This window comes from Plecotus auritus, assembly GCF_963455305.1.
Source record: "Plecotus auritus genome assembly, chromosome: 1".
NCBI lineage: Eukaryota > Metazoa > Chordata > Mammalia > Chiroptera > Vespertilionidae > Plecotus > Plecotus auritus.
Genome location: NC_137770.1, coordinates 217637380 through 217653259, shown reverse-complemented (window position 1 = coordinate 217653259; position 15880 = coordinate 217637380). Strand labels below are relative to the sequence as shown.

Genomic DNA, 15880 nt, shown 5'->3' with positions numbered 1-15880 from the left:
AGACTGAGATGGGAGTGAACTTTTAGTCATCACTCATTTCATAGGCTAAGTAGGAACCTTACTCCCAGTACAAGTTCACAGTGTTGAATGCCTGCACCAGACCACCTTCTCTCTTCCTCTTTGTCAAATGGGACCCTTCCCCTTTTCAAAAATTCAGAATTCCTTTTGTAATGGACTCCACTCAGTGTTCCCAGGTCGGGGCTACAAAATCATCCCTTGTTGAGAACTACCACACTGGACGGGTATAAATTAATTTTATGAATACTATAATTACTTTTATTTCTTCAGATTTCCTGGTTTAATTCTCTGGACAGAGTAGGTACTCAATTAATATTCACTGAATAAATGAAAAAAAAAATGAGAAAAGAACTTCATGGGTTATAGTTATAAGTGGCCCTACAGCATAAACCCTTATATGATTACGACTATATTCTATGATAAGTACTTTTCTAGTTAGCATAGAGTATATTCTTAGTACATAAACATATTTTAATAACTATGTGTGTGCTAGAAATTATAATTTTATATACACACAAAGATCATAACTAAGAGTAGCTTTATCCCTAGCACACATATTATGAACATATATATATGATGGCTAGCATCCTGGTGGAATTAAGTCTGCATGGAAAAATATTATAACCAATAATTCTAAAAAGACTATGACAAGTAGAGAATCTGAGATGAATGTACTTAGGAAATTTCTATTTTCTTTAAACACAAGTTTTCAAATATAAATGGATCATCAATCTTTTCCAAGATCAGAAGATTTGTAATATCTTCTGATATTTGGAGAACCCATATTAAGTGGCATTTCAGCTTGAGCTACTAAGGACTATGAATGTTATTTTGATTTTCAAAAACTAGTACTTTTTGACCATCAGTGTTAAAGAACACTGATGACATTTTCATTTTCACATTTACTCTGTGGATTTTTAAGTCCTCTATCAACATGCTACATTGTCCAAATGACCACTGATAAAGTGCTCTTACCAAAAGAGGGGCAAATGTAGATGGATGACAAGAGATTTGAGAGACTTCTCTTTCAGATATAAACATTCACTCATCCCTCTGATGGCTTGTTGCTATCTACCATCTTTTGGAGGGAATCCTAATTTAGCAGCAGACCTCTACTAAAGACTGTGCTAAAAAGAAATAAAACAAACTTCTACTGTTGGCTACGATGTAGTAACTTGTGGCAGGTCAATACCCTCACCGTAAAACCGGAAGAGCCAGATAAAACACGAGAAACATCTATTTAAAGGCATCTGGCAGCTGGTGAGACTAGTAAGAGGTGAGTGGCTGAGACCTCAGAGAGAAGATAACCACAGGAAAAACAGCCGAGGTTCTGCCGTGCTCTTTGTCTTACGGAACTTGCTGATTCTTGTCTTGGTGCTAGAAACTGAGAATCTGGACATTGGGCCACTGCAAAGAGGTAAAGAAGTCAGTAGAGCTTTGGCAATCCCACAGGGGTAGAGAGAAAAAATTAGCATTTTAGTGCTGCCAAAAAAAATTGGGTATTGAGGGGTCAAAAAAGCAGTGAGAAAGGAGACACAGACACGTGGGCCATGGGAAGGATTTCGCCTTAAGGCATTTAAGGATTTCCTCTCAAGGCATTTGCCACAAAGAACAAGAAGCTAAATTTAAAAAAAAAAAAAAAAGTAAAAAATAAATCAATGGAAAAATATCCTCGGGTGAGGATTAACAACAACAACAAAAAAGGTCCATCCCAGCTCTAAAAACCTATGAAATATATTGTCCTATGATTAAAGAGAAAATCTATGAATAGGTTATGGGTAATAGTGAGAATAATACAAAATAAAGTGACTATAATTTATCAAATAAAAAAAAGAAGAAGAAGAAAAAGAAGAAGAAAAAGAAGAAGAAGAAGAAGAAGAAGAAGAAGAAGAAGAAGAAGAAGAAGAAGAAAAAGAAGAAAAAGGAGAAGAAGAAGAAGAAGAAGAAGAAGAAGAAGAAGAAGAAGAAGCAGAAGCAGCAGCAGCAGCTAAAGAGCTCAGCAGAAAACCTCTGCAAAGTGCAATGGAAATTCCAGCAATCCTGTTGTCCTCAGAAGAAAAACATGAGCATTTGGAACTGCTCATGGAGGAGCGGAGTGCAGTAGATGTCTTAGTTTCTCAGTGGGGCCCTCTGAAGAAACGCTGCCTCAGAAATGGAAACAAAACAAAAGAGGTACATGGAGTCGTATTAACATGCCTTATAAGCACAGCAAAATCAGCTCAATCTCAGATTGGATCAGGAGATCTGTTCACGTTCTATGTGCCTACCATTCAGGAGAGAATTTGTTTCCCCCATTGTCAGCCAACAGCCTCTAGCCCATTCTTCAAGCTCTGCCTCAGCTGCAGAGAACTGCCTCACCCAAGGCACTCCCTTCCCAGAAGCACCACATCCAGCGACTGAGTGAGGGGGTATACAGTTATGCCCAGCTTAACAAAAGGATACGTTCTCAGAAATGCGTCGTTAGGCAACTTCATCCTTGTGTGAAATCGTACCTAGACAATACAGCCTGCTACACACCTCGGCTACATGGAATAGCCTATTGCTTCTAGACTACAAATCTGTACAGCATGTGCCTGTACAAACAACATGAGATTAAATCAAGCACAAGAGAAAGTGATGCAAGCAAGAGACACGGTAAACACGAGATGTCTGAGGCTGCTGCTGGAGTAACTTGGCACACTGGTTTACAGCAAACATCCTATATAATAAAAGGCTAATATGCAAATTGTCCCCTTGACAGGGAGTTAGACTGGGAGTTGGACCAGGGGGTGGGGCCAGCTTGCCAACCACCCATGGCCCCTCCCCCAGGCTGGCCTGGCCTGATCAGCTCCGATTGGGGCAGGCTGACTGGACCCCACTCATGCACAAATTCATGCACCGGTCCTCTAGTTTTCTTTATAAGTAGAAACTGTACACTAAAATAATAATAAAAAGTATAGTATAGCAAATACATAAAGCAGTTACACATAGTTCATTTATTATCATAACTAGTGGCAGGGTGCACGAAATTCATGCACATTAAAAGGGAATTAATTAGAGGAAATATTTTAATATTGCTATTTGCCCTTTCTCTATAACAGAAGTGTCAGAGATGAAAGAAAATTAGTAAAATGTATATGAAAGTGTTCCTCCTATCAGAGTCTGGGGCACACTGCAGGACCCAGAGTCAAGTCCCCGCCCACCCATGTGCACCTTGAAATCATGCGAGACCCAGACCCAGCCAGCCCCACCCCCATTGGGTGACTTCCAGACCCAGCTGGCCCCACCCCCCATCAAGCCCCACTGGGTAGGGGGCAGAACCTCAGGTCCCCTGGCTGGGCACCAGGCAGGAGGTGCAGCCTCAGGCCCCCAGTCAAGTTCCACCGGGCAAGGGGTGCAGCCTCAGGTCCCCTGGCCTGGTGCTGGAGCGGGGTGGGGGTGTGCCTTGAGGTCCCCCATCAAGCCCTGCCGGGCGGGGGGTGGGGGGCACAACCTGAGGTCCTCCGTCAAGCCCCGCCGGGCAGGGGGCATGGCCTGAGGTCCCCCGGCCTGGTGCCACACAGCCTCAGGTCCCTGCTGATTGCTCGTTATGGGAACTCCGCCTTCGCTGTGGGCGCAGCCATCTTGTGTTATGGGAACCCCGCCTCCACTGTGGGCACAGCCGTCTTATGACGGCATGAGGGTCAATTTGCATATTGCCTCTTTATTATATAGGATTGTATGTGCTATTCTTTTGTACAACAGGAAGTGCAGTATGTTTGTTTATAGCAGCATCACCACAAACGTGATTAATGCACTGTCATGATGTTATGATGGTTATAGGCAATAGGAATTTTTAGCTGCATTAAGTCTTACGGGCTCATGGTTGTATATGAGGTCCGTTGTTGACCAAAGCATCATTATGTGGCACAGCACTGTAAAGACCCAGCTATCTTGGCCCAACATGGAACAGCTCTCTCAGGCCATGTATGCCTCACAGCTCCCCATGGATTTAGCTGAGGCTTTTATGGGCCTGGGTCTTATTTTAACATGGCCCTCTGCACACTCCTGCTTTCTCTCTCTCCTTTACCTAAAATACCCTGTACAACACACTCCATCTCAGTGACTTCTTCTGGAAACCTCAACTTGTGAGGATCCAAGATGGTGGCGTAGGTAAACACCTAAACTGCTGCCTCGCACAACAATTTCAAAACTACAACTAAAAGACAAAACGTCTATCACCCAGAACCACGGGAAAGCTGGCTGAGTAGAAGTTCTACAACTAGAAGGAAAGAGCAAACAGCATTGAGGGGTGCACAAGTGCTGAAAAGCTGAGGTATGGAGGGGCGCGAATTGGGCTGGTGACGGGCGACTGGAAGCACTGCTTTTTTCAACCCGAAGGGAGACAAGCTTCCGATTATTCCGAACTCCAGTTTCTGGGGAGACGCGGGAGACCCAAACTCCTATGGGGAGAAGCTGGACTGTCTGCCGTGGGGTCGGAAAGTGAGGGAGGCTTGCTTACAGGGCTGCGCACAGGAATAATTGTTTATTGTGCTGGGGCGCGGACACGGTCGGAGACGCAGAGCCGGCTAACTGGCAGCCATCGCTGTTTGCCATGCCCTAGCCTAGTCACACCCTGAGACCCCGCCCCGAACAATCTACAAACCCACCCAAGCTCCAAGCAGCGGCTTTAGCATATAAATGACCTGCCCTATCGCAGCTTAACCTAGCAAACTTGCAGCCCAGGTCAGACAGCTCCAAAACCTCCAAACCCCAAGCAAAGAGGAGAAAACTGTAGTTCTCGCTGTAGCGCCTGCTGGGTGGCCTCAGACAGTAGCTGACCTGCAACCCATTGGAGATCCAGAAGCCAGTGTACCTAGTGATCAGTGTGAGACACCAGATTTCAACTCCTCACATCCATAAGTGACATATTCAAGAGGGAGACTCAGTGAGCACCAAAGCCCCACTGAAACAAGTCCTGCACCATAAGCGTGTCTCCAGCGCAGCAGTTCTTCCATTATAGACACAGCGGGTCCTCACAGCCAATTGGCCTGGAGGTCAATTCCTCCCAGTGTACCAACAGCAATCAAGGCTTAACTACACCAAGACTTTGCACTCAGCCCACAAAGGGGTGTACCAAAGGCGTCCACCTCAGGTGATTGGGGAGGCTGAGCTACTGGCCCCTATAGGTCACCTACCACACAAAGCCACTCCATCAACACAAGGAAGCAGCAAAATGCGGAGACAAAGAAACATGTCACGAATGAAAGAAATGGTGGAAAGCAAACTACTGGATGACATAGAGTTCAGAACCACATTTATAAGGTTACTCAAGAATCTTCTAAAAACCGCTGAGGAACTTAGTGAGACCTTTAAGGATCTTAATGAGAATGCCAAAAAAAATGGAAAAGGACCAGTCAGAAATTAAGCATACACTGTCTGAAATAAAGAATATACAGAAACTCAACTGTAGATCAACGTACCCCAAGAATCAAACCAAAGATCTGAAATATGAGGAAACAAAAAACACCCAACCAGAAAAACAAAAAGAAAAAAGAATCCAAAAATATGAAAATAGTGTAAGGAGCCTCTGGGACAACTTTAAGCATAACAACATCCGAATTTTTGGGGTGCCAGAAGAAGAGAGAGAGCAAAATATTGAAAACCTATTAGAAGAAATAATGACAGAAAACTTTCCCTACCTGGTCAAAGAAATAGACTTACAAGTTCAGGAAGCGCACAGAACCCCATACAAGAGGAATCCAAAGAGGACCACACCAAGACACATCATAATTAAAATGCCAAGGGCAAAAGACAAAGAGAGGATCTTGAAAGCAGCAAGAGAAAAACAGTTAGTTACCTACAAGGGAGCACCCATACGACTGTCAACTGATTTCTCGGCAGAAACTATGCAGGCCAGAAGGGAGTGGCAAGAAATATTCAAAGTGATGAACAGCAAGAACCTACAACCAAGATTACCCAGCAAAGCTATCATTCAGAGTTGAAGGTCAGATAAAGAGCTTCACAGACAAGAAAAAGCTAAAGGAGTTCGTCACCACCAAACCAGGATTACATGAAATGCTGAAGGGTATTCTTTAAGAAGAGGAAGAAGAAGAAAAAGGTAAAGATAAAAATTATGAACAACAAAATAACATCAAATACATACCTACCAACAAGTGAATCTAAAAATCAAGTGAATAAAAAATCTGAAGAACAGAATGGACTGGTGAATATAATAGAATCAGGGACATAGAAAGGGAGTGGACTGACAATTCTCAGGGGGAAGGGGGTGTGAGGGGTGCGGGAAGAGATTGGACAAAAATCTTACACCTATGGATGAAGACAGTGGTGGCGGGTAAGGGCATGGGGTGGGGTGGGGAATCAGGTGGAGGGAAGCTATGGGGGGAAAAAAGAGGAACACCTGTAATAATCTGAACAATAAAGATTTATTTAAAAAAAAAAAAAAAAGAAACCTCAACTTGTGACAGTCCCAGGAGTGGTCCAAGAAAGGAGGTGATATGATGGGGTTCTTGATCTGGATCACATGCTGGGATGGTAGTGAAGTTACCATCATTGATGGTTAAGTGGCAATAGACATTCCCTGGCATAAGGAGGTGGTCCAATTTTTAAAACCCTCAACAGAGGTGAATTGGAATCGTATGCCTATGGAAAGGAATGCACTGAATGGGGTAACTTACCAAGTGTTTGAGACGTACAGAGGAATAGTAAATATAAAGACAATGGATTGGATAGCTTGCTGCTGAGAATCAATGTCCTAGAAAGAGATAACTCAGAGCTACAGGCAACTGCAACTCAAGTGTGAAAGCCAAGAACTTAGAAAGAGGCTCCTATATACGAGAGCAGGAGCGTCTAGAAAGCTGAGGATGCCCTAGCCGGTTTGGCTCAGTGGGAAAAGTGTCGACCTGCAGACTAAAGGGTCCCAGGTTCTATTCTGGTCAAGGGCACATGCCCGGGTTACAGGCTCGATCCCCAGTGGAGAGCATGCAGGAGGCAACGAATCAATGATTCTCTCTCATCATTGATGTTTCTATCTCTCTCTCCCTTTCTCTTCCTCTCGGAAATCAATAAAAATATATTTTTAAAAAATAGAAAGCTGAGGACCAGAAGTGACCAATAATGTAGACCCATTAAAAATAAGACCTTCTATTCCATCATAGGCACCAAGAAGAGGGAGAAAAGGGAAGCCACAGAGTGGGAACTCCTCACAATACGTATATCCCACAGACTGCATATCCAGAATGCATAAAGAAGTATAAGTCGAGGACAAAGGCAGACTACCCAATGAAAAACTGGGCAAAATATGTGGACACACACTTTGCAAAAAGATATATTCAAATAAAAAAAACTGTGAAAATTCAATTAAATTTATCAGGAAATGCAACTTAAAACCACAAAGAGATACAATACTATTATCAGAATTGCCAAAATGAAAAAGACAGGTGATACTAAGTGTTGGGGAAGATTTCGAGCCACTGCCATTTTCACACATAGCTCATAGGAGTGTAAATTGCTACAACCACTTTAAAAACTCTTTTGCTGAACAAATACATAGCCAATCAAAGACATGAGCAAGAATACAGTAGTCATAGTATCACTATTCATAATAGCCAGAAAACACTCAAATGTCCATCAACAAGAAAAATGCATTGTGATATAATTATATATTAGAATACTATACAACAATGAGAATGAGTAAACCACAAGAAGATGAAAGCATAATGGATCTCTTAAACATAATGTTGAGCAAAGGTGGCTAGATACAAAAGGGGGACATACTGTAGGACTCCGTTGATATCAAGTTAAGAAATAGGCAGAACTACCTAACATGCTAGAAGTCAGGGGAGAGGCTCTTTTGGGAGGGTGAGGTTACCAAGAGAGGGCTCAGAGTGTTTCTGGGGTGCTGATCACATTCTCTTTCTTGATCTGGATGTGGATTACACAGGTCTGGTCACTGTGATAACAGTTATTGCACTGCACACATTATTTGTATGCACCCTTGTATGAATGGCATAGTTCAACTACAACTGTTAAAAATGCAACAAAACACAGACACCTACCTTGTTTTCCTTTTTCCTGCTCTGGTGAGAAGCAAATCCTGCTGATGTTGCTGCTTTCGGTTTGGTTTCTAAACTGGGAGCATTTGAGGAAATTGGGCCAGGAGGCGTTCACCATCCCCAGGACTGACTCGCAGCCCTCTTTTGCAGCCTCACAGAAGGACCGACAGGGCAGGAGTCCATGACTAGAAGAAAAGAGAAAAGTGAAAATTAACATTTTTATAGACTGCTTCTCAAAATAAGAATGAAATTGAAGTTGGCCATGAGGGCTGTAATAGTATCTTAATTTATATTCACTATGTCAACAACTTAAATTTCTGCATTCAATCCTATAACAAGAGTGTCAGACATCCTAATGTCCTGGTCCTAGAGGGAATAAGCTAGTTCCATAATACATCATCGATCTCCTGTAGAAGCATTGACTCTCCCAGTATTTTTCTTCTTAGATTTGAGGTGTTAACATAAACCTGTCAATCCAAAAGGAGCTCTACTTAATGTCAAAAGGAGTCAATTAACCTGGAAATAAAGGCCCCCAAATTGGAAAGGCAGAAGTAGGTCGCACAATAGGGTCATCCCATTTCTGAGAAATTCAAAGTATCTCTGAGAGGCAGAGAGAAAGCTGCTCCTTAATTTCCACTGCCTCCCTGGAAAAGACACATAAAGACAACTCAGTTATTTACTTGTGGCAACTCAGTTATTTACTTGCAGTTATAAGCAATGCATTTATCGACAGTTTATAAAGTTACTTATCTTCTCACATTTCTATTTTGTCTTCTGCAAAATAGAAAAATGCAGACAACTGTCTATTAATGGTAAGAGAAATGATGCCCTGGAGCTTGCCTGTATTCACCTGACATGCCATCAAACACTCTGGCTCCAATGCTCAGTGTCTGGGAACTAGGAAGCTACAGAGCCAAGGCCCTGGGTTTGTTCTCTTAGAGACCCAGGCGGCTTTTTCTACATTGCAGCTATACACTGCATCTCTCACCCTGGCTGGTGAGCATTTCAAATGATTAAAAAAAAAAAAAAAAAAAAAACTGGGAAAGAAAATACACATGTCAGTCAAAGCAAAGCACACACTTCTCCAATGTAGTGTCACTAACATGTTTCAGAGCCACACAATATTAGATCTGTAAGAAACCTTAAACAACACCTCGTTCAAACCCTTCATTTGAGACAGGACCTGATTCTGGGACCGAGTGAAGGTCACATAGCTTCTTAATGGAAGAACTGGGAAGAGAATCCAGATGTTTCTACTTTCAGTCCACACTCTATCTACTCTCCTATATTGTCTATGCTCATATAAGGACCCAATAATTGCGCAAGAGTTCCTTGATCAAACAGTATCTCTCTTGGGAGAGAGATCTTTTATATATAAAAATGTGGAAAAGGGGTACTCAGCAATTTCCTTCAGATACGAGTGCTTTGGACCTCATAATCTGAAGGTTAGAAACTTGTGTTAAAACCAAATATCTTTATTTTAATTAATTTGAGAAACAGAGAGAGATATTATTCCACCTAGTTATGCATTCATTGGTTGATTCTTATATGTGCCCTGACCAGGGATTGAACCTGCAACCTTGGCATGTCAGAACCAACTGAGCTACCTAGCCAGGGCCAAAACTGAATACCTTTTAGAGTCCTGATATTCACATAGCTAACTCTCTACATTCATATGTCATTAAATTTGTTAGTGAAGATGTAGAACGATGGGTTTTGCACTTAAAAGATTAGCCTTAAGGCACAAAACACGTTGACCTGCTCCGGGCAAGTATCTTGGTGTAAAAAGAATACCTGACTGCCCTCCAGGAAATATATTAGGTATTTACAGGACTAAGAAAGTATCGCTTAAATAACATTTTCTATCGCATTCCAGAGAAGTCAGAGACTGTATTTTCTCAACTAAAACATGGTTGAGGAAGGTGGAGAACATAGAATTCCTGTGCACTAGCTTACACGTTGCTAGACTCTCCTCTGAGTGCTTCGTGTGCATTGACACCTTCATTTCTCACTACAGCTCCAAGTGCTGAGTGCCAGTACTATCATCCCTAATACCCAAATAAGGAACTGAAGCACAGGAAAAACAAGAGACTTGGCCAAGGTCACTGAGGGAGGGAGTGTCAGAGCCAGGATTCAAACCCTGGCAGACTGACCCAGGACCCACTCTATTAACTGCTCTACTACATGTCAGTTCTTACTCCAGGAATGTGTGTTCCAAAGCACAACTCAAGGGCAGTTAGGAACTTGATAGGCGCTTTCGGAGTGTACCAGCCATATACACGGAGACTGGGTTCTCCTTCATTCTACAAACTCCTAGTGCTTGCCAAAGGGGCCAAGGAACACAAGGGAAGGAGAAAGTTATGTATCTTTCCTTCCCAGGTGTGAGATAGCCCATCGTAAAACTACAAGACCAGCAAGGCTTGACTTTGGCATTTTTTCCTTTGCCTTTGAGTCCCTGACCCAGGTCCCAGTCTCTGATATCATCCGGACCCCACTCAAGCACCCCACCTAGACAGCCATCTCCACCAGAACATTACTTGCTCTTAAACATTGTCTTCCTTTCCTGCAATCAAAACTGCATTCCCCAAGTGAGCAGATTGCAATTGGGCTTTCAAAGAACGCTGACAATAATACAGAGTAGTTTATAGTAACAGATGGACACTTAACTCTCCCAAAGGTGTTTGCATCATTAGAAGACTTGCTAGAGCAAAGGAATCTCTAATTAACGGCATTTCAGATGCCATTTACAAGAGGGAAAAATTCATCCAACACTGGGGAGGGGGAGATCACTGCAAAGCTAACTCTTGGGGCTCAACTCTCCCAGGTGGTTCCTGGACCTTCTCTCACCTCTGAGCCCACATATGTTTGGATCACGCCACATTTTTTCTCGGAATCCTCTACAGTGAGAGCAATGAAGTTTCATGCAGGAGCCCAGCAGACTGCTTTCTGTTCTAAAGCTGTCTTAACTCCTAAGCTGACATTCTCATTGACTTTTCCTATGGACACTTTCCGCAAGAAAGGGTAAGTCCGCCACCCTATAACTTTCACACGGCCACTCCTCACTGTCTGATCTTGTGCCAACAGTTCACCCACACCAAGACTCAGTTTCCTCAATTGAAAAGTGAGAGGTTTGGAAGAGCTGAGTTTATACGGTGCTTTTATCACTAACATTTCATACATCAAAACGTATCCCTTAACACAGTGCTTCTCAGAGGAGCACTGATAACCCCACCAGTTTTGCTAAATTTCAAAAAGTAATAGACATTTTTTTTTTCCTCGAAAAATTGTTCTGGGAATATACAGAGACATTAAGATACCATTAGGCCTCCCATTCTAAAAATGGGTTCTAAGAAAAATGTCTAGAGTGTTCCCAAATAGCTCTAAGAGGTGTAACCAACAGAGGCCCATAAGCTTTAAATTGCTGGACCAGGACACGTGAAACAGTGAGAGGGTATTAATAACCAGCAGCCCTTTCGAACAGTGAGCAAAATGAGGAGCCATTTGCTCTGGTTTGGCATGGCATTCAACGGCCCATGAGGAGCTGAAGTATTTTGCTTTCATCACGTGGAGCAGTGGGTGAGATAGACCACACTATTTTGGAACGTAAGTGCCTATATCCAAGCAACACGCAGACTGACATCTGAAAACAGTGCTCAGCGCGGGCAGGGGTCAGATCTGGCTATCAGAATACTATTTTAGAAGTGGTGATTATTTTAAATTGATGTGTGAAGTGCACTTGGTGTCATGCAAAAGTCTTTAACATATTTCAACTAAAGTTTAAGCAGGAAACAGTTATTATATGAGTAATTATACTATAGTGGTTCTCAACCTTTCTAATGCTGCGACCCTTTAATACAGTTTCTCATGTTGTGGTGACCCCCAACCATAAAATTATTTTCGTTGCTACTTCATAACTGTAATTTTGCTACTGTTAATGAATCGTAATGTAAATACGATGACCCACAGGTTGAGAACCGCTAGCAGGGTCACCTAAGCCCATCGGAAAACACAGATATTTACATTACGATTCATTAACAGTAGCAAAATTACAGTTATGAAGTAGCAACGAAAATAATTTTATGGTTGGGGGTCACCACAACATGAGGAACTGTATTAAAGGGTTGCGGCATTAGAAAGGTTGAGAACCACTGCTATATAATGATAGTGAGGTTTTTATTGTGTTTCCACTAGGAGGAATGTCCTAAAATGATGTATCTATTAAAAACTTGGAGATTTTACACCTATACATTTTAAAGTAAATTTATCAACAGTTTTTAAAATTTATTTACCAAAAAAAATTACAGATTTTTATTTATTGTTCCCTTTTGAACAACATATCTCCATCTCCCCAAAACGTTTAGACTTCGGCTGCAAAAAAAAGTTCTGATAAGATCTAATGTTAAAATTATTGAATAAGCTACAGCTGCAGAGTAGGCTGATATGACTACGAATTTTTAAATTTTACAAATGACTTTTTCTAACTTTTTAACTACTTTTGAGCTATAGAAAAGTTAATAAAATAGTATAGAAAGTTGCCATATATCCTGCATCCAGGCTCCCTCAAGGCTAACACCTTACACAACTACAATTCAATGATCAGAACCAGGAAACTAACATTGGCACAATATCTTTAACTAAATTAAATAGCCCTAAAAAATCTCCATTCAGGATCTCATATTTACATTTAATTGTCACATTTTATGTTTGGCAAATAAGCTAATTTTTAAATATATTAGGAGAGCTCAGGGTTTAAAACTATCCCCCTCCAAAAAAAGAATCTCCCAGGCAGACTCTAAAATGACCCCCAATAACCTCTGGCTCCTGGTGTTCAGGCCTGCGTGAGCCCCTTCCTTTGAGTGTGGGCTGGCCTAGTGACTTGTTTCCAACCAACGGATGGTAATGGGATGTCATTTCCATCATAAATAAGATGTGACTTCTCTACTGCTAGAGACTCTCTCCCTTATTAGCTTTGAAGAAGCAAATTGCCATCTTGGGGAGGCCCGCATAACAAGGAGTTGAGAGTAGCCTCTGGCCAACAGCCAGCTAGAAATTAAGGCCCTTAGTCCAACAGCCTTTTGGAACTGAAATTCTTCCAACAATCACATGAACTTGAAAGTGGATCCTTTCCCAGTCAACCCTTCAAATGAGACCCAACCCTGGCCAACCCCTTGACTGAACCCATATGACAGACACTGAAGCAGGGAACCAGATTCCAGATGCACAGAAAGTATGAGATAACAGATGTGTACTACTTTGAGCTGCTAAATGTGTGGTATGTGCTTTGCAGCCGTGGGTAACTGATGCACTTTTCTTTGGTATCTCGCAGAGGCATGCTTTTGAGTTAGATGTACTATTCATTGATGACATTCACACAATCATTATAAAAATATATATATTCCTGAATCTCTCTTTGTGAGGCTGAGCTGTTTGGTGAGCAATGCTTACAAAGTCATAGTCACAGGGAGCTCCTAAAGCTGCAGTCCTTAGTCTTGGGGAGAACGTTAATGCTGCAAGATAATTTACTCCTATTCCTTGCTTTTACATTGTGAGGAATCTGAAACCCAGAAAGGAGGTCACATAGCCAGTTACTATGACTCCAGCCCAGTGTTCCAAAACGCTTCACCCAGCTGGCTGCTCTTCACAAACATGAGCCACAGGTAACACAGGAACATACATCCACGAATGACACAGGAACATGCATTCATCACCGCTGCTAGGAAACACAAACAAGCAACAGATGGCCTGTTCGCTCTGGGGTGGACCAACACCACCAGCTTTCTGCACCAGCACGTTCTGGTGGTCTGAAGACACCTCATAAGATGGGGTAGAAGAGTGGTAGGAAAGAGGTTCCCTGGACACGGAGGTAGAAACGTGGTCAAGGGAATGTTTGAATATGTCATTGTCTCACATCTGAAGAGAAATAATGCGAGAAGTCAAGGCATTTGGGGGTCACATTGGTCTGAAACTCTTTAAAAACCGGGACTATGTATTATTTTTCAGTTGTAATAGCCATGGTTCCAGCAGGAAAGAAATGACCTGCTGGAGTAGGACCCCTGCAGAGCCCTCCATGAAAGGGCCGCCTACGAAGGTGCTGGCAGGGTTAGTGCGGTATGCTGGGACGGGCTGCTGTTGGCATCCCAGACGTAAGGGACAAAGGGGACAGGCAGTGAGTGGAACATACAGAGAGCTACATGGGAAAGGCTGCCAGATAGGAGCCATAGCCTCTCAAGGGGAATGCAAGCAACCAGGGTAATCTGGCCACGAAGAAACCAGGGGATCACTACCCAACCTGACTCTCTTCTTACACTCTGATGTCCTGTTGGTGGTTTGCATGGCTGAGCCCCACAGAAAGCAAAAAAAAAAAGGAGCCATTGAGAACCTGTGAGATGGAGGAAGGTGGAAATGGATATGGAGAAGTAATGCCGCATGCATCACACCTACCAGGAGCTCAGCAGATACCGGTAAAGGGATAAAATGTAGTGGTGTGCTATAAATTGTTAAACTCTTGTTAGCTTGAAGTCTTTGCTGTGAAATCCACCACAGAAATAAGCAAACGCTACAAACGACAGTTTTGTTTTGTTTTTGTTTTTTCAGGGAGCCAGTTTATCATTGTACCACTGGCATGAATGTATAAATCATGGCACCTCCTACAGAGGAAAGCTGTTTTTATCTCCACTGAAAGGAAAATTACTGTCTTGCACTTCTTGAACCAGATCGAGACAATATTAACTCATTATCTCCCAGCACCACCACAACCACCACTCCGTTGACATGCCTAATTTTGTTGGTGGTAATACCATCTACCCAAGTCCTCAAGTCCCAAAACCTTTGCCTCACCCTCAACCCCACCATTTATGTGTAATTAATCATGAAGTACTGCTAATTTTACATCTTCAAATCTAATTGTTCTCGCCCCATTTTATGTTCTAGTAAAATTAAACTAGTTGTAGTTTCCCTAATATATAATAGACCTAGGCTGTTACTCTACCTGAAATGCCTTCTTTTCCCACCTTTTCCACATAGCAAACTTCTATTCATCCTCTAAAACCCAATTTAGCTGTTACCACCTCTCTGGAAGCAGCCATTTCTAACAAAGCCAGATGAAAAGAGTTCTTCCTTCCTCTCTGTGTTACCCCACACCTCGTAAGCTGTTCACATTGTACAGCCATTTAAATGTGTTTGTGTCTGGTTCCCTATTTTTAGGGAATCCCTCAAAGGCAGAACTGTGTGCTCTTCATCTCTACATCTCTAGCATCAAACTATGTGCCTGGCACATTGTAGGTGCTAATATGTGCTTGATAGGAGAATAAATAAACTGATAACTTTCTGATATCCTTTTTGAATGAGCTGATGTCAGAAGCTGAGAGGTAGTTCGCTCCCAAACTCTACAAGACCCTCGACCCTCCCTTATGTCTACCCCTCAACACTCACATCCTTGCCAACAGCATCTGCATCTAGTTGCAGGACTGATTCCATCAGGCCCTCTTTCCCACCTAGGTCAGTTACCACAGAACATTCAGAATATCCGGGTCTCCCTCACCTTCTAGATCTCTATATCCTGAGGGGTCAAATGTAATCTACTTAGTGAGGTTTTCCTGAACAACACTCTGCTTGAAATTGCATCTCTTGCCACCATACGCCCATTCTCCCAAAGCTTTCCTGCTGGATATTTTCCATTGCCCTTATCACTATCTGATCTACGTTATTTATTTGCTACCTATTTATTTGCTTATTGTCTGTCTCTTTCCAATATGGTATAAGCTCCATGAGGCCAAGGATTCTTGTCTGTTCTGTTTGCTGCTGTATCCCTAGTATGTACAATCAGCACT

General features: G+C 42.4%; 1 protein-coding gene across 7 annotated transcripts in view; it reads right to left on the bottom strand.

The window, feature by feature from the left end:
- Positions 1-15880, bottom strand: part of CORIN (corin, serine peptidase) — a 204558-nt gene that overhangs the window by 112773 nt on the left and 75905 nt on the right. For all 7 annotated transcript variants that reach the window (XM_080647714.1, XM_080647715.1, XM_080647716.1 and 4 more), the window contains exon 5: positions 8055-8236. In XM_080647714.1, the coding sequence (XP_080503840.1) occupies positions 8055-8236 (182 nt within the window). The remainder of the gene's footprint in view (positions 1-8054; positions 8237-15880) is intronic.